General features: G+C 47.6%; 1 protein-coding gene across 10 annotated transcripts in view; it reads left to right on the top strand.

Moving 5' to 3' along the window:
• The window catches only part of FRMD4A (FERM domain containing 4A), an 814406-nt gene that overhangs the window by 704056 nt on the left and 91409 nt on the right, over nt 1-18941 (top strand). For 5 of the 10 annotated variants that reach the window (XM_086919678.1, XM_086919675.1, XM_086919669.1 and 2 more), the window contains exons 12-13: nt 5965-6041; nt 9708-9876. In XM_086919678.1, the coding sequence (XP_086775804.1) occupies nt 5965-6041; nt 9708-9876 (246 nt within the window). The remainder of the gene's footprint in view (nt 1-5964; nt 6042-9707; nt 9877-18941) is intronic. The other 5 variants (XM_086919676.1, XM_086919672.1, XM_086919684.1 and 2 more) reach the window with 1 other exon arrangement.

Below are 18941 nucleotides of genomic sequence, written 5' to 3'. Positions count from 1 at the left end.
AATACAGGGGTTTAAATTAAGGGCAGGAGAAAACAGTCTATGGTCAAAAGAGGGGTTCAGAGACTAGGAAATATTTTACCATTCGGTGACTAGTATTATGTTTAGTGTTCGACCAATAACCCTGAGTTAATCAGTCATGCTTCTGCGTTTTACTAGTTAAAATACAAATGTTCATGAAAGCAAATTGCATTTCCAAGTCAAATAAAACCAGGATTGTTCAGGTAAAGAAAGGCACTTGACATGTTTAGTCCTTATCAGAAATCACCAAAACCATTATAACTTGACCTTTGGGGTGGATCTCTGTTACCTGCTACCTTGGGCCATATGGTAATAGGCTAGTTCCCTCTTTGTGTATTATCTGTCTGCACCAAAGGAGGCCAGCGGGGACCAGCAGACATTTTGTGGAACCGATGCTGCAGTGTAGTGATGTTCATGCATCCCTAGTGTTGCCATATAATGACAGGGTATTGCTCTCAAGAGTAAAAACGGAATTGATGGTCTGCCAGCTCCTTTTCAAATACTTTTACATTTTGTCAACAGGGGGCAGTGCTGCCGGCTATGACGACACAAAACAATGCAATGTAATGTGGATACCTGCTGGACTATAGGAAGTTATATAAATATAGTTATATGAATAAGCCACTACGGCGTCCATCTGCTAGGACCACTTAGTCCAGTTTTATGTTTAACGCATCTGGCGCGGCTTGTGCACGCCCTGGGAGGAGCTACGTTCTGTTCCTGTGACATCTTGAGATCACTGTTTGGGTCAATGGTTTCCAGACTCCTGTAAGCCCAGAGCTCTGTGGCAGGGGTACTTTCCATGGGCAAATGAATCCACGCACCCCAGCTGGGGCTGTGCCTTCTCTCTGCCAAATCAACGTTACTGCTTCTGACCGCCGTGTGCACAGCTATACATGGGACTGAACCCGTCCGTTTGATGAGAAAAGGGCTGGTCCGTAAACCCTGCACATGCAATTCTAGTTTCTGATGTATTGTATTGTTTTTCGAAAGAGTTATGTGTTAAGGAAAATGTTGACCACATTAGGACAGTACTTAATTAAAACAAAAATCGTCAAGGGCCCGAAGTATTCCTTAGGAGCTCGCTGCCGGGATTGCGGAATATGAATGTTGTCCGGTCTCGATTCCACCTCCCCACATCTTCTGTCTCAGTATCTTCAATTTTGCTGGTTTGCTTTCATCCCAGTTGTCTCTCTGCCTCTGTACACCTGTCCTTCTCTTCCTCCATCCTTGTGACTTTTTGTGTCTAGCTCCGGGTTAAAGTCAGGTGATGACACACAGGCCCTGGTCCCAAACCAATAAGTGCTGCTGCCCCCCACCTGCACAGTTGGCAATGCCGAGAGAGTTAAGGCCCTGGCTATTCAGAGCAGTTTTACGGAGGCCAGGTTGCGCTGTTTGCGGGTCCTCCCAGAGTGCAGCGCAGGCCTGTGACTGCAGCGATGCAGACACAGGAGCAGCCTGGGCAGCATCTGGTGTACATCCCAGGGTGGTGCTTCGTGCCAGCACCCCTGGGGTAGTAGTGTCAAGTTATGCCCTCCCTCCCTGCACAGAGGCTGAGGCTTCCACAAGAGAAACATCTGGCATGTTCTGAATTCCAGTGCCACTGCTGGAGATGGAATAATAGTTATGTATACAGGTTTGGCCTGGAGCCCATTGTGGGCATGCAGACTTGTGAGGAAAGTGGGCATTCTTCGACGGGGAGATTATCTTTTCACAAGCACTTATGGTTGAAATGAGAGTGGATGCATGCCAGGCCTTGCTTGAGGTTTCTTAATTAAGAAAACTCAAGCTACATTTCTTTCTTCAGGCTCCTGGAGTGTGTTGACTGTACACAGTGTACTGGTATAATTACCAAGTGACAGCCATCTTTTCAATGCTGGAGTTTACATTTTGCACCAGCAAACAGTAGTTTATTTATAGCTCGGAGAAAGCTGCATACTTTACATTTTCCCGAGGCTTACTGTCTCCTTAGCTGCGGCTCCAATGTTATGTGTTGGGAGTGAGGTCTGTAAGTCAGGGGGCTTGGGAATCCAAAGTGAATATGCATGAGAAAGTGTCACTGTGGGAAGCCCCTAAAGAGTGATTTAGCAGCTGTGGTAGCTAAGTGTGTTTATGCACCTACTGCAGATTCCTAAGAATTTGAACTACCACGAGTTAAAAACTGAGTGGGTTGGTTTAACGTTTGTCCCCTTTTGTTCCGTAAATGTCACTACAATTAAGATATTGAATTGCTGATAGTTATGTGTGAGTGATAAAGTCAAGTCCAAATCTTGCTTAATGGAGTGTGGCCCAGTGCACCTCAAGAAGGCCTGAACAACACTTGACCTTTCAAACTACAGCTCCGCCCCACCCCACTTGGGTACAATGTATTCAGCACTTGCCTCAGGCCTTCTGGTTTGGAATCCATTGGGGAACCAGTAGTTGCTCCTTTCAGGCCACAGGCTGACCTGCTGGGCTGGCATAGTGTAGGTCAGGTGAGCACAAAGGATCCTTCCTGCTCCACTCAGTGGGTGCTGATTCAAAACCAGACGCGTGACTTGGCCTTACAATGGTTTGTACAGGGAGGGAGATGGGAAAGCAGCCTAGGAGCACAGGAAGTGAGGGAAGACAGTGGTACTCACTGACACTAAATGTTACTGGGTGTACTTGAATCCTCAGGGCAGTAGCGGCTCCTCAGCTAAGGCAGAGGAGCGTTGCCCCACTGCTTTTAAGCAGTATCAATAAAGGAAAAATAAAATGATAATAACTCTTTAGTTATTCTCATTTCATTTTTCCTTGTTTGGCGGCTGGGCGGGGCTGCTCTCCTGGCAGAGGAGGGGAGGAGTGGTTTTCACTCCCTAAGTGCGCATGAATGTTTGGCCGGCGGCCTAGAGCCAGCCAAACAGCCATGGGGACTTTGCATGTTCTCCACCCCGGCTGCATTACAGCATGGGTGGAAAATAAGCCCAGTCCCTGTCTGAGCGCCGAACCATGGCGCTCAGGCCCATCATAAGGCTGCATGGCTGTGTTGTGATTGGCTTTGCGGAGCCTGGGTGCTCTGTTCCTGTTCCGGAGACGACAGTGGTGAGACGCAGCGAGGAGGTATGGTTTTTTTTTCTGTAACCCCTCTCCCGCCCTCCACCCCCGATCTGTGCCAGCCGCCACTGCCTCAGGGACTACATATGGAAAAGGGGAGGGATCCAAACAGAAGTATCCCCCTCGTGTTCCCAAGCACACTCATGTGTACCACATATCATCAGAAGGAAATAGGGTGCCCAGTCCGGGCACCCTACATGGATGTACACTGGTAGAGAAGGTAGGGAGTCTCCCTACTGGCATACCGGTAAAAGAGCCTATACCCCACTATTTTAAGTCACAGCCTGGCCATGCCGACACTAGTCACCCATGTTAAAATGAGTACCACTTTGGTTGTACCTCTGTTACTCAAAATAATCTCTATTCCTAAGCAACAGATACAAAATTGGGTCGAGTAATTGTGATGCGAGTCTCCTGCACAAGTCATACCAGAATGGTCTGAAGGAGAAAATAAGGAGCAGGTTGTCACCCCTTTGACATTGTGCCAGACCCTAAGAATATGGTAGCACAGGCCCTACAGTAGGGGACAGAACAGATAACGTGATTGGATACCTGAGATGAGCATTATTCAAGAGCAAGCAGTTTGCTGTGTGGGGCCGCAGTCACCATGGAAACAGCGGTGAGGGTAGCAGCGCCTTTCAGAGCTGGGGTTTGACTTGGATGCAGGAGTACTGACCAGCATCACCACAACACGTCATGCCAGTATATAATCAAGGGACTGACCCGACACCTGGACAACAGCAGCAAAGTATCCAATAACGGAAGGGGAAACAAGCAGACTGCCCTCCGAGAGGATCCGCGCTGGGTGTCAAGGGTCATTCGAAAGTGTAGATTTGAACAAGAACAGCCAGTGCCACATACACACCCAATGGCCACTGAGGAGTCCGGCGAGTGTAGTACCGGGTGCGACAACATTACCAAATCACCAAAATTCCAAGAATAGCGGAAGTGACATCATGCACCTTTTGCCCTGCCGCAGGGACATAAGAGTTGACCCCTTGTCCTACCCTCAGCCTCTCAACATCCTCGAGGTTGCTGATTAGGGGGTTAGCGGACGGACGAGCATAAACTCGAGTTCTTGGACATGGACGTAGCGCCTTGCTTCGCTTTCTGGGAGTGTCGGCTGCCCTCGTGTCTCCTGAGATCAGATGCCGAGGGAAGGAAAAGGGAAACAAAAATACTGGGGTAGGCACTGCTACCCCTAATTGAGTCCTCTAGCAGGCCGCTACCCTCGTTTCATCTAAATCCTTTAAAACCAAAACATGTGCCTTCTTTTCACAGAGCTCTGTTGCTGTTACTGTAGGGGGGGGGGGGGCTGTGGTATTCGCATTAAAAGTTCCGTTTATCTCGGCCGCCACCGAGGCCGAGCCTGAAAGCTGCTTGTGCGAACCTATCATTTTCTCGGCGCATTCTGCACACTAAGCCACAAAGCAAGTCTTGGCTGCAGAGCCCCGCGCACTCCTCTGCCCCGGCCCCTCCCTCGCCTCGCTTTCCATGGGAACTAATTCACCCTTTACAATCAGAAACCCTTCTCTGCCTACTTCCCTCCCCTCCCCCAGCAGCCGCAGGAGGACAAACTTCTGGTGCTTTCGAGCTTTCAGCAGAGAAAACGTGAAAAATAAAATGCTTTTTCAAAGATTAATAATATATACTGTTACATCTTCCAAATGCAGTGAGCCTAGACATCAACCATACTAAGTAAAATACGTTTAAATCGAAGTTTGTTTACCACTTGAGGCAACAAAAAGTCCTAAACCTTTCTTTTAAATGATGGTGTCGGTATGCGGTCCCAGTGGCCTCGCCTGGTCTTGTTTGGAATTATGCAAAAGTCATTAGATGAATATCGATTGTATGTAGTGGTGTTGCAACAGCTCAGCATCTGCTTTAGATATGGCCTCTTGGCGCTGTATGGTGTGGTTTGCAATTGTGGTTGTGTGGAGTGGGTTCTCTGGGCATTTTTCCCTCGGCCCCTTGTCCATGAGCTGCTGTGTTTGATAGAAAGTGCATCACCTCGGGCGTTTCTGCACACCTTCACAATCCAATCCATGTTCATACATGTTATTTATATTAAGCATTGGCATTGCGCACATGTGCGGCGTCGTAGAAGGCAAATCGAGTTTGTCTGGGCCTTCTTGCATTGATTCTAGTGAGGGGTGTTGTGAAGAAAGTAAAAGTATTGTAAGAAACTTCAAGCTCGCTGCTGGAAAGGCGCCTCAGCCGCGCACGTCTGCAGTGTCGGCATGTGTGATGTTGCGCATCCCAGTGGGCTTTTCAGCGCTCCTTCGCCGCCTCTTGAGCCGTGCGTGCTTCGCCCGTCCCTCGGTGCCTGCCCGCCCCCTGAGCCCGGGCACACACTGGCTTCAAAGCGGGGGCCGCCCGCCCATTGTGCGCGCCTAGAGCCCGCTCCGAGCCCGTATTTAGGTCAGCGCTGCCCCCGCCGGCTCTCCGGGCCGGCGACCGTCAGGGACCAGTGCACACCAGCGCCAGGAAGTGGAGTCCCGCGGGAGGAGAGAGGGCGGACTGGGTCGACCGAGGGCCGTCCCACTCTGGCTTTCTGCGAGGGAAGGGCTGCTCGCAGCTCGCCCCGGCCCGCCTTCGAGCCGCCCCTCCCCTCTGCTGGCGCCTGGAGGCGAGAGGCTGCTGCGCTGGAGCCGTGCGGGGTGCACCGCAGAAACCGGGGTCTGTCACAGCTTCCCTCCCGTGAACATCTGGCTGCTAGTGGCGCGCGTGGCCCTGGTGTGGCTGCTGTGTGGAGTTTCCTGTGAGCGGGAGGGCAGAGGGGCGCTCTGGACCCGTGATTGGCTCTACCAATGCTGCTTGTGTTCAACACTCGGGGGCACCGTCAATAACCCAAGCTTTCTTCTTGCCCAGATCTTCCAATGGCGGCAGCTGGAAAACCTCTACTTCAGGGAGAAGAAGTTTTCGGTGGAAGTTCATGACCCGCGCAGGTAAGAGGCGCTGGGATTGCCATGCCGGGCGATGTGTGGAGGGCTGGGGTGAGGGCGGTGCTGTGTGAGGAGAGGGGGTGCTGTGTGAGGAGAGGGGGGTGCTGTGTGAGGAGAGGGGGGTGCTGTGTGAGGTGAGGGGGGTGCTGTGTGAGGAGAGCGGTGTGCTGTGTGAGGTGAGGGGTGCTGTGTGAGGAGAGGGAGTGCTGTGTGAGGAGAGGGGGTGCTGTGTGAGGAGAGGGGGTGCTGTGTGAGGAGAGGGGATGCTGTGTGAGGAGAGGGGGTGCTGTGTGAGGTGAGGGGGGTGCTGTGTGAGGAGAGGGGGTGCTGTGTGAGGTGAGGGGGTGCTGTGTGAGGTGAGGGGGTGCATGTGCATGTACATGTTTCCTGGTTGATGTGTCCTGCCCCGTGCTCTTATGCGAGACAGCGTGGAGCATAAACCGTCTCCGCCGTACATCCTTCTGGGGTGGATACTGTGTAGAGTGGGCAGCAATGGCATTCCTCGAGCCCGTTCTTCCTCGTTACACTCGTGGCTGGAAGAATGGAGCGAGGAGGTGCAGTTAGCATTGCACAGTTGTCACTCACACACTGAGCCGGTGCTAGAGCCGCGAGTGCTGGTCAGCTACAGTGAGCCGACCAGTGGCGTCCAGCCAGCCGTAGCCCAGAGCTGCCCAGGCGTCATGTTGGCTCTTCAGGGAGGAGAGGGCGACCTATGACGAGGGTTCAAAACAGCGCTGCGTGGTCGGATGTTTACAACGCTGGGCTGCTGTCCTGCGAGCTGCGTTTGAGCCCCTCTCCAAAGATCCTCTCTCCTCCCTGGCTTCGCATGTCTCCGTGCCTCGGGTTGCTGTCTCGCGAGGCTGATGAATGGCTGGGTCTTGTCAGCGCCGCGGGCTGCTGACACGTCTTCTGCCGACCACCTGATGGTTAGTGTCAGGAGAGGGAGAGATACCACGGGTTCTTCCGATGCAGTGTCTGGCATTACAATTAGGTAATTTTGTTTAAAAAAATAAATGAAGATATTTCATTAAAATGATCACGAAATATATAATTGCATTGACTGAAGTAACATCAACTTTTCCCAGCGCCCAAACCTCAGAGGGAAGCTGTAGACATGCCCCCAAATGTCTTTTCGGAAAGTCACTCACTCTTGTCTGACAGAAGTTGACAGCGCTTAGAAGCAGACTATTTGGGTGCTATGTAGAAAAAAGTAGACTTTTAGTTCCGATTCTGTCTTGCAGACGTTTCTTGCATCATGTCAGCTTCATTGCACATGTGCCTGATATTAACTGGCTTCCTCCGAAAGGTGACTCGCACTGGAACCAGATAAACGATGTAAACATAAAACGAACTTAGTGTATTCGGTGGTGGGTACAAAGTGGCGGCCTTGCAGAAACACTGGCGGTGGTGTACGCACGGGATCGCTTCCTGGCCACCACGCTCACAGGGCTCGTCCACCCAGCGCAGATGCAGGTCAGGGGAACCCCCGCACCCTATATATAGTTCCAAGTTTTGTCAGCTTTGGTGCAGCGCCTGCGGTGGGCTCAAGGTTGGAGCCCAGAGTGGGCCTAGCTTGAGCGGAAGATGCCAGCCGGGTGCCCAAGAGGAGCAGGCGTGCGATGAGAAGCAGAGAGTACATGTCGTTCATCTAGGCTTGGGCCTGGCTAAGGCGAAGCTGCCTAACGCATCACTAGCATTGAGGCCTGTATTGGCCCTGCAAGCAGCAGTGGGTTCCCCGGAAAAGAGGCGCGCGTGCATCCAAGTTGTGCACCGCCAGCAGGCCCGCCCCTAACCACTCCCATCAAAAGCCAGGCCCCAGCCAGCATAGCCACTTCTTAGCCACTGTGCTTTCGAAGCACAGTGGCTAAGAAGATGCTGTGCTCTAGACGTTTGTTGTGGTTCTCGCGTGCCTCACTATCGAGTGTTCTTATTAACCTGTGTGTGATTGCATGACACATATATGCTCTGCCTGTCTGTTGACATGCTTATGAGACTAAAGGAAACATGGAATACCCGTATGAAAATGGCCCATTTTACTAGGAACAAATCAAATGTTCATTCGTTTTTCAGTAAGGTTTACACCCCAAATCAGCAGTTCTTAACCTGTGCTCTGTGGACCTGCCTGCTCAGGGGGTCCGCTACTGCTCAGAAAATTAAATAATGGTAACACATTGAAAAAGTGTATATAAATAAAGAAGAAATATTGAGATTGTTAAAACATTCCGTAAATGTGAAATAATCTGAAATTAGAGGCTAAAGTTAAGTTGGTGACGAAGGTGCACTGTTAAGGATAGTCTGCATTTGTTCTGATGTCTGCAAAGACATTTGCAGTGTTTGTTGCCATTATTGTGGGTGGTGGAGTAGATAAGTGTGTTGTTCAGAAGTCGGCCCACCTATTCTCAGGTTTATGAGGGACTCTGCAGTGGCTTCTGTAGGTGGGGCTGCTCGGGAGGGCGGTCACTACTTATGAGGTCACTGATGAGAGAGTAGTGACCTGCTTACCTTGTAGGTAACTGTGTCTGAGTTAACTTCGACTTCCTTAAGGGCAACAAGTGTCACCAGGGCCCAGGGGTGTGAGGCCCCAACTGCACCCCAGTATAGCAGTCTGTCAGTCCCCAACTGAAGGAGTGGGGGCGTCTGCTTTATTTGTGTTATGGCACATGACGCCACTTGCTGAGGCTTGTATGCGGGGTGGTTTGCTGCTTGGTAGGCAGATCCCCCGTTCTGTGGGCTGTGAAGCCACCTGCCATCACTTTTTCAGCTGCTGGGTGGTTGTCTGCTCAGGAGGAGCCAGGCCGCCCTTTCCCGAGGGCTGTGAAACCCTAGCGCTGGCGGCGGAGCGCCTCGTGCAGGCTTCCTTTCCAGCTCTGTTACACCTGCCCCTGGGTCACTCGTCGGTGTGACCGGCCAGGCAGAAGTGAGGTGCAGACACCCAGCCTGCGAGTTGACGAGCGTACAATGTTATGAAAAGGAAACGTCAAATCACCGAAGCTGACACCAGAGTGTGGGCGCGCCCAAGTCCCAGCCCCTGATTGGTTCCCCCACAACACTTTGAAAAAAAAGAGTTAATTTTAGAAAGTAAACTTTTCTACAAAAGATATTTTTCCTGAAAGTTTCTGTAGGCCTCGTATCATTTACGGGGTGAAGAGTACACGCATAGGGGCCCTCGTGTGGACCAGCCTGAGCAGGTATACTATCACATTCGATTGTCAGTACAAACACCTCAACATTTGCCCCACTGTAATAAATCCAAAGAAGCCGAGGTGTAGTATTAAGATGCATGCTTTATTGATACACGTCTTAGATGTAGGTGAGTATCAGGCATAAGCAGTACAGAGTAGAGCGCCGAAAGGGCGAACCCCACCAGGAGCAGCTTCCTTGCTGCTCAGCCATCCTCTCAAGTGGCACTCCACACACAGGCATGCCAGCATTCTGTTACCTCACCACACATACCAATATTCGAAGAACTACCACACTGGCTGAGCAGCAAGGCAGAGAACCAGGAAAGGTGCAGGACACTAAATACCAGTATACTACACCCACTCTCACACAGTCCCGCTCTCTGAAATGACGCATGTGCATGCTGGGCTGTGTTTGCTCCTCTGTGCCTGAGCCTCGTTGAGCGGGAGAGGCGGCTGATGGTCTTGTCTCCTCCTTGTGTATCCTCAGGAAGTCTCAGCCCATTCTTTCTGCTTCTAGGGCGTCTGTGACCAGGAGGACCTTCGGCCATGGCGGCATCGCCGTGCACACCTGGTATGCCTGTGCTGCCTTAATCAAGTCTATCTGGGCTATGGCCATCAGCCAACACCAGTTCTACCTGGACAGGAAGCAAAGCAAGGTAAGAAACTCAGGGGCAGGGAGAGCGGGAGGCCTTGACATGGAACGCATCCATCTTATGCTTTTTGGGTTCTTCATATAGTGCTGCTTACCTCAGAGGCAGCCTCTTGGTGCTTGCTGCATGTTAACAAAAATAATTGTACAGTGACTAAGAGACCTCTTGAATGCCCTGGCCTGGTTAGAATAGCAGTGTTTTAAGGGCTTTCTTCGCTGCCAGGGGATGTACAGCTACTGTCAAGGAAGGTAGGAGGGCTTCCAGAAACGAGATTCACGAACAGAAAATCAGTGCCCTCCACAGAGATGTTTATACAGTCGGGAATGCTTGGCGTGTTCTCGCAGGACAACTGGAGCCATCTTGCCAAGATGGCTTTAAAGACTACTTTCTGCAAGTAGGCAGGCAGGGCCAGTCCTCCACGTGCCCCTATGAACCATGAAGACAACCTTAAAATGAAAAGTCCCCTGCATTGGGAGCCGGCCCAGTTCTTACAATGCAGCGTGTGCTTGGACCCTTGGTTTGTGTTCAAATGGTGCAGAAACTACAACTTGCATATTACTTTTTATTTACACATTTGTTATATGCAGTCTGGTGCGGCATAGACGGGTTACACGCAGTGTGTATACTTTTCTTAATCTAGTCCTGCAAATAGTCATTATTGTGGTTTGTACAACATACCTAGTGCCATCCTGGGCTTGCCTCCCACTGAAAGACACGTTTCAGCCTAACCGGTACATCCCATCACTTGATTGGACGAGGGGCCGATTCCACTCTGTTTCATGTAGTGACGCCAGATCTACTTCACATGTAGGCCCAAGACATGCTAAGTTGGGATAAATTGCATCTAGGCCTCAGAGCACAGGTGTTTTTATTATAGAGCCCGCCTGCCTTTCAGGCTCTCCGTGTGAAAAGCAATGTGCGCAACGTAACTGCAATTCATAACTCAATACAGGCAACTTGCAATTTAGATGAGGAAGGAATATTAGTGTGACTAAATGCACACACATGAAGAAGGGCAAATACTTTTATCAAAGATAGTAGGGGGTGTGAGATGGGCAAAACTATAGTAAAGCAGATCTAACAGACAAAGAATCATCAAACCGTTGTAAGTCATTCTTTTAAGGAAAGGAAGATAAGTGAAATTACGAAAAAAAATGTACAAAGGTATTTAGCTGAGAGAACCAACAGTACAGGTAGACAGACCAGTAAATACATATGTTTAGTCAGAATCTGGACTTGCTGAGGTTGATGCGAACCTCGCACCAGAAGTAGACTATTGTACGTCTGAAAATGGATTGTACTTCTAAAAAAACTCAAATAGCAAAATAAATGACACATTATTCATTTAATGGTGTCCATAAACACTGGTCCTGGTCATTGAACATCAATTCTACAAAGTACCAATCTGAACAATAAGTCTGCTTAATGTAACATAGCTTGAACCGCTTTCATCTTCTTTGGGCTTTTCATAAAATTCAGCCCACACTACTGCATGAAGCTACTGTGAAGTTTAAAATGCCTAATGGTAACCAGAACCATTTATCTTCTGGAATAATGGAGTTTAGAAGACTTCAGGGGAAAGCTTTACTTCTACCTGGAATAAGAGAAGGCAGCCACTAGAAGACCAGAGCCTCCTATCCAGGCAGACTTCCAGGAGCATTGGGGCAGATCCTGCTGCCCAGAGAATGATTTCTAGAGAGTCCTACTGGGCGATAGATTCAACGACAAGGACCGACAAGGGCAGAAGAGAAAGAGTGATGTTTTAAATGCATTTGGTAACTTAGATGTACAATTCTACCATGACTTATAGGCCACTTTATCATTTGTTCTATATATCCCCAAACGGGACAGTAATGATGAGAAGAAACACGAGAGATCTTGGTGAAAAAATGTCCAAGCAATTCCTGGCTGCGATGCTGTATCTCCCATATTCATGGAGGTCACAAAATGTCAGGAGGTTCAAGTTTTGGCTGAGTAACTTGCGTGACTGTCCCCGTTCTCGTTTTGACAATAGTGTAGATGTCGCCATTTTACCAAACCAAACACTTGTCATTGTTTGCCTGAATTCCTTTCGCCTTAACTGATGTTTATATCAGCGTGTAGTTGTTGGTCCCGAAGGCATCTCCGTTACTTGTCTCACACAGCAGAAGGTGTAGAAAAACATAAGTTGTAGGTAGTATGTATAATTAGCCACTGTTTCCTACCTACAAGAAACTGACACAAACATGCCAGATGGATGTATATCTGGCAAAACCAGTTTAGAAATGCCAAAGCAAATCGAAACTGAAAGTTATGTAAAAAGCCTCTCAAAATTATCTGGTGATTGCAGCAATGACCAGATATTTGGTACCATTTAAAAAAAGAATGAATAAGGGCTTATAATCTTGTATTAGTTGTTACAGTAACATTTATGCTGTCGCTTTTTTTCTTTTCAGTGATGACTATCTAGTATTTTATGATGAATTCAGAGCGAGTTTGTTGCTAAACCCAGTCTCCATTACCTCTGGCACTCACAAAGTGGTAATGGAGACTGGGTATAGGAACAACATTTATATTTCAGTGTTATGACCAGGACACTCACTACGTTTACTCAAAACACTGTAACACTGTAATATGAATTAAAGATCCACAGGCATTTTAGTGGTGCACGTATATAGCACAGAGAACGAATGTGCCTTCTATGCGATCTGTAGTAAAAGGGCAGCAGGGGCTTCACCAACACTAAGTATTTGTGTCAACACTTGTAAACTGATTGATTTTGATTGTATCTCCTAAATTTGGAGGAGAGTCCCAGGAGCGATGGCCAGCATTCATCACTTTTTTGTATACTTTAGTGTGTTGCCTTAAGTGGGATGGCTGCACCCAGATGTGGACATTGTGTCACTGGAACCAAGCTATAGCTGGCTGATGATCCCCAACTAGGGAAACAACGGTCCTGGGTTGCTTGTGTTCTGGTTTAGAGAGGACATAGCCTTGCAGTTCGGGCAGGACTTTTCCCATTGAAGTAGGGTCAAGACTGATTTGCGTTTGGCTGGGCCCAAACTGAGGTGATATGGTGAGCAAAACAATGATGGACTGGGATGCTGCCTGACTAATTACCAGTGGTTCAGATTAATTCAAGCATCCCATCCATCACTTTTTTGTATACTTTAGTGCAGCAACCAAGAGAGGCATGCCTCTCCGGCAAACTGGAGCGTTGTAACCTGCGATGGTTTTTGATGACTGACTGGAAATATTTGGTGGGGAAGTACCTGGATAGTATTGGATAATGAAATGTGAGTTGGATCAAGCAAAACTCTTGAACTAGAATGTTGCCATTGCTGGGAGACAATTTTCCGTCTGCAGATTCCTCAAGGAAACAATGAAATATTCTAGACTTTCTGGCAAATGTGTCACCAGACCACACTTTAACGAAACGTGTGGATATCCAGGCAAACCAGATGGCATAGGTGGGACAGAAGGTTTTTAGACCTGTGTTCAACGTTATAAGGAGTAGACCTGTCTCCTCCGACACCCAAGAGCAAAATGAGGAAAATGGGGACAGAACCCAGATGGTGTAGAAATGCGTTCTCACCTGAAAAGGACCTGGCCTTGCAGTTTGGGCTGGACTGTTCTAACTGAAGCATGACCAAGTCTGGTTTGCGCATTGGCTTCTTTCTGACTTAGAGTAGTGGGCAAAAAAATAGACTGGAGGGTGGCCTCGATTAACAATGATTGGCTGGGAGTCATTCAAGCATTCCACTCATCAGATGTTTTCTTCAGGGTTTTTTCTTCCTGTCCAGTTGCGGACTCTTAATCATTAATCTCAGAAGCAGGCTGCCTTGGTCTCTGCAATGTTGATGGAGCACTTTGTTATTGATATTGCTTTACTTGCTTTGTTACTCTGTCTTATTAAGTGAAAGTACCCGAGCTAATTTTGAGCTCACCACAACACAACCCATCCAGAGATGATGACATTTAGACCCAGCAAATGTTGTGGACGTACATTGATAGTTTACGTTTCTTACGTATGTGTGTATATATATATATATATATATATATATATATATATATATTTTTTTTTTTTTTTTTTCTTACGCTTTTATCATAAGTACTAGAATTGTCATGTGAACAAAAAACTGGGCCATTGACCAGCCACACTGGGCCATTGACCAGCTGTGCCCAGATTGACAGCTGGGTAAGTCTTCCATCACCACGATTTAGTGTAACCATGGCTACTCTTTTGGTGATGATGATTTACATTACATATGGAAGGAGGCTGAAGGGTGACAGTGGAGCCCCCTCTCTTTTGTAGTGCACTCAGCATCTTCACTGCTGGCCCCACCATAGCAACCACAGTACCATGAATAAGGTAGTGACTACTTTCCAAATCTGCCTCAAATGACAAGGGATGTATGTTTACAATTCTGTCTGTACATCTTATTCCGTCCAGGTAAACTCGTATTTTCTGCCTGTCCTCTTTAGCATCTAACCCCCAGATGCATCAACAACCCAATTTGCGATTCCTTAATAGCGAAAAATACAGATTCGCTATTAAGGAATTGCAAAATGGAATGCATCAAGAAATCACTTAAAAAATAGCAATTTCTTAGAATTCCTTATCTGCGACTCGCAAATTGCAAGTCGCAATTAAGGAATACCTCCCCATGCATTCCTATGGGCCTAGAGGCCCATAGGAATGAATGGGAAGACAATCTCAATTTGCGAATCGCAATTAACGATTCGCAAATTGAGATTGCGATTTCAAGGGAGCAGGGGTGTCCAAAGGACACCCTGTTGCACCCCTGAAATTGATATGTGCACATATGTTGCGCAGACACATGCCCATAGAGCATGTGTGTGAGCAACATGAAACTTTGAAAAATGCACTTTAGTGCATTTTTCAAAGTTTTTGCAAATTACCATGAAGTTGTACATCATGGTAATTTGCGTGCCCTATTGGCGAATTCGCTATTTTAAAAACTTTCATGCATTGCATTTAAGGAATCTCAAATTGGGATTCCTTAAATGCAAATAATCGCATTTTAGCGATTTCTAAAATTGCGATTTTTGCATTTTGGATGATGCATCCCAAATGCAAAAATACTGCTTGGAAAGGGCCAGATTCTCAGAATCTGGCCCTTTGCGATCGGATTTTTGTTTGATGAATCTGGCCCTAAGTCTCTCAACTGCACCTTCCATACAAGTGTTTCTAAGGGAAAGTGCTGCATATTGTACAAGCATCATCCTTCAGTTACACCTGTATTATGACTGACACAGCCTCTTGGCAACAGGCGCTCTCCAATCAGAGCCCGTTTTACAGTTCGGCCTCAGCCACGTCGTACTAACAAACCAACTGAGAGTGGACACCGTTACCAACAGGAGCTGCCATCCTAAAGGAGACACTGTGAGACTGGATCTGTTTTACAACCAGTTAATGAGCGAATTCCGGAAGCCGGCAGCCAGACCGCGTACAGGTCAACATGTTACCTGATCAGGTGACTTTTGATACTGCATCAATCGAATAACAGTAATCCATGTTCTAATTGATATTCATATTTATTTCACCTCGACATGCATGCTTTCTATGAATGATGCTTGCCTTAAAGAAGGTGAGGTTTGTAATATGTAGCTCCAGCTAGTTTGCGTTCAAAAATAATTGCATTAGCCCATGAGGAACATTTAGGAATTTCCGCTACGGTTAAGAAAATCAGACAAACTTACTGGTGGCCAGGGATTGATGGTCAAGTAAAGAGACATGGGGAGACTTGCTCGGAGTGTTTATGTTCAGATAAGAATTGGAAAACGTCTAATAGTCCTCTCATTTCAGTCAATTGGCCATGTAATGCGTGGAAAAAATTGGGTTGGATTTTACGGGTCCTTTAAATGTTGTAAGTGGTGACAAGAAGTTTTTGATTGTGGCCATTGATTATTACTCGAAATGGCTGTATTTTTCATTTGTATGCAGTGCAGATTCGACTTCAGCGGTTTCTTTCTTAAAATCTTTGTTTAATATTGAGGGAAGAGTGAAAGAAGTTGTCACCGATAATGGTTCTCATTTTGTTTCTGATGTATTTACAAATGTTCTTACTAAACATGATGTCAAACATGTGAGGGTACCTTTATATAGTCCAGCTTCCAATGGCCTGGTGGAAAGAGTGAACAGATTGATAAAAGAGGGTGTTCAGACTGCTGTTGCAAACAATTTAAATGTTGTGGAGTTTTTGCAGTTCAACGTGTGGAATTACAACATTACACCTCACAGTACTACAGACGTAGCGCCCTTTGTTTTAAGAGGAAGAAAACCTATTTCTGCTATTACTCCATCATGGCTTTTGGGAAAGGTTGAGCGTTATCACAATATTGATCTGCAGAAGGTTCGAGAATATGTTGAGGCAAAACAGAGAAGTTATAAAGCAAATTATGATAAGAAAATGCATGTTAAAGAAGGAGTTTTGAGAATCGGTGATTGGGTGTTGGTTAAAAAACCCAATAAAGTCTGTAAAGGTCAATCTAAATTCTCTGAACCTGCTAACATTTTGACAATTAACAAAACCTCTGTTTTGTTACATGAAAAAGGTTGGTGGAACAGTAATGCATTAATCAAAATCTCCCCTGAACAAGCTAACACCACATCCGCGCTCAGAGAATTCTCCTCCTGTGCTCAGATTTACAAAATCCCATGTTTCATGACGAGCTGGGCTCGGCATCAGCGTGCGAGGAGGCTACGCCATGACGAGCCCAGCTCGTCATGAGCCTGGAAGGGGTTACAGAGAATCAGTTCTACCAAAACATCTCATACACAGGACTGGTTTGATCTAGATAATTTGTGTAGTCCTAGAAACTGTCAAGAAGTTCAGGATAATCATAACGTTTTTAGGTCTCGGCTTCGAGACCTATTGTGACTGAGTTCACTCTCAACGGAGCCAGAGCGGTGAACGAGCGCCGATTGCATCTCGTGGACGCGCACGCCGAGCCTCCTGGAGCCGTGCACATCTCTTGCTCTTCACCCTTCCGTGCTTCACACTCACGGAAGCACACACTCACGTACGCACGCACGCATGCATGCACACACACACACACACACACACCCTCCCTCTCTGCCCACTCCCTCTCTGCCGCCCCCCCTCGACCCCCACTCACCGGGCTCTTTCCCTCGCAGCGGGTCAGTCATGGCAGCAGGCAGACTCGGTGTCTTCTCCAGGGATCTTCAGCTGATGTGCACGCCCAGCTGCGTCTCGTGCCCGTTGATCCTCAGCTTGTTGCTTACAGCCAGTGGGTTGAACTTGAATGTACTCGACAAAATATCCTTATATAACTAAAAAGTGAGCATCATCTTCATCTCACGTTTGTAAAGGTAACCATGAACACCAATTGTGTTAAAATATATTGAATACGATAGATCACCTTCCACTCGCCCATACATATACTTTAAATTCCTTATTCATATTATTAGAACAAAGCAACGCAGAAGATAATTTTTTGTTGTCTGTGGGTGGGGAGATGGGGTTAGCACTCTCTGCCCTCTTTTTCTATCATTGACTCTTTGGCGCCTATAGGAAAAACCCAAGCTGCTTATACTTTAGAGGAATTCTGCATAAGGATTATTATAGTGTGAGTGCAGAGTGCGCACAGTTCAGAGTGCGCAGAGTGCAGAGTGTGAAGTAGTGAGTGCAGAGTGTGAGTGCAGAGTGTGAAGTAGTGAGTGCAGAGTGAGTAGTAGTGAGTGCAGAGTGAGTGAGCAGAGTGTGAGTGCAGAGTGTGAAGTAGTGAGTGCAGAGTGAGTGTGCAGAGTGTGAATGCAGCGTGCAGAGTTGAGTGCAGAGTGTAAGTGTGAGTGCAGAGTAGTGAGTGCAGAGTGTGAGTAGTGAGTGCAGAGTGTGAGTAGTGAGTGCAGAGTAGTGAGTGCAGAGTGTGAGTAGTGAGTGCAGAGTGTGAGTAGTGAGTGCAGAGTAGTGAGTGCAGAGTGTGAGTAGTGAGTGCAGAGTGTGAGTGCAGAGTGTGAGTAGTGAGTACAGAGTGCAGAGTAGTGAGTGCAGAGTAGTGAGTGCAGAGTAGTGAGTGCAGAGTAGTGAATAGTGAGTAGTGAGTGCAGAGTAGTGAGTAGTGAGTGCAGAGTAGTGAGTAGTGAGTGCAGAGTAGTGAGTGCAGAGTATTGAGTGCAGAGTAGTGAGTGCAGAGTAGTGAGTAGTGAGTGCAGAGTAGTGAGTTCAGAGTAGTGAGTGGTGAGTAGTGAGTGCAGAGTAGTGAGTGCAGAGTAGTGAGTAGTGAGTGCAGAGTAGTGAGTAGTGAGTGCAGAGTAGTGAGTGCAGAGTAGTGAGTAGTGAGTGCACATTGCAGAGTAGTGAGTGCAGAGTAGTGAGTGCAGAGTAGTGAGTGCAGAGTAGTGAGTGCAGAGTAGTGAGTAGTGAGTGCAGAGTAGTGAGTAGTGAGTAGTGGTTGCAGAGTAGTGAGTAGTGAGTGCAAATTGCAGAGTAGTGAGTGCAGAGTAGTGAGTGCAGAGTGCAGAGTAGTGAGTAGTGAGTGCAGAGTAGTGAGTAGTGAGTGCAGAGTAGTGAGTAGTGAGTGCAGAGTAGTGAGTGCAGAGTAGTGAGTGCAGAGTAGTGAGTAGTGAGTGCACATTGCAGAGTAGTGAGTGCAGAGTAGTGAGTAGTGAGTGCAGAGTAGTGAGTGCAGAGTAGTGAGTGCAGAGTAGTGAGTGCAGAGTAGTGAGTGCAGAGTAGTGAGTAGTGAGTAGTGGTTGCAGAGTAGTGAGTAGTGAGTGCACATTGCAGAGTAGTGAGTGCAGAGTAGTGAGTGCAGAGTAGTGAGTAGTGAGTGCAGAGTAGTGAGTAGTGAGTGCAGAGTAGTGAGTAGTGAGTGCAGAGTAGTGAGTAGTGAGTGTAGAGTGCAGAGTAGTGAGTAGTGAGTGCAGAGTAGTGAGTAGTGAGTGCAGAGTAGTGAGTGGTAGTGAGTGCAGAGTAGTGAGTGCAGAGTAGTGAGTGCAGAGTAGTGAGTGCAGAGTAGTGAGTAGTGGTTGCAGAGTAGTGAGTAGTGAGTGCACATTGCAGAGTAGTGAGTGCAGAGTAGTGAGTGCAGAGTAGTGAGTAGTG

The sequence above is a fragment of the Lissotriton vulgaris genome, chromosome 1_1, assembly GCF_964263255.1.
Source record: "Lissotriton vulgaris chromosome 1_1, aLisVul1.2, whole genome shotgun sequence".
Classification (NCBI taxonomy): Eukaryota; Metazoa; Chordata; class Amphibia; order Caudata; family Salamandridae; genus Lissotriton; species Lissotriton vulgaris.
Note: the sequence above shows the minus strand (reverse complement) of the source record. Positions and strands in the feature narration are given on the sequence as shown.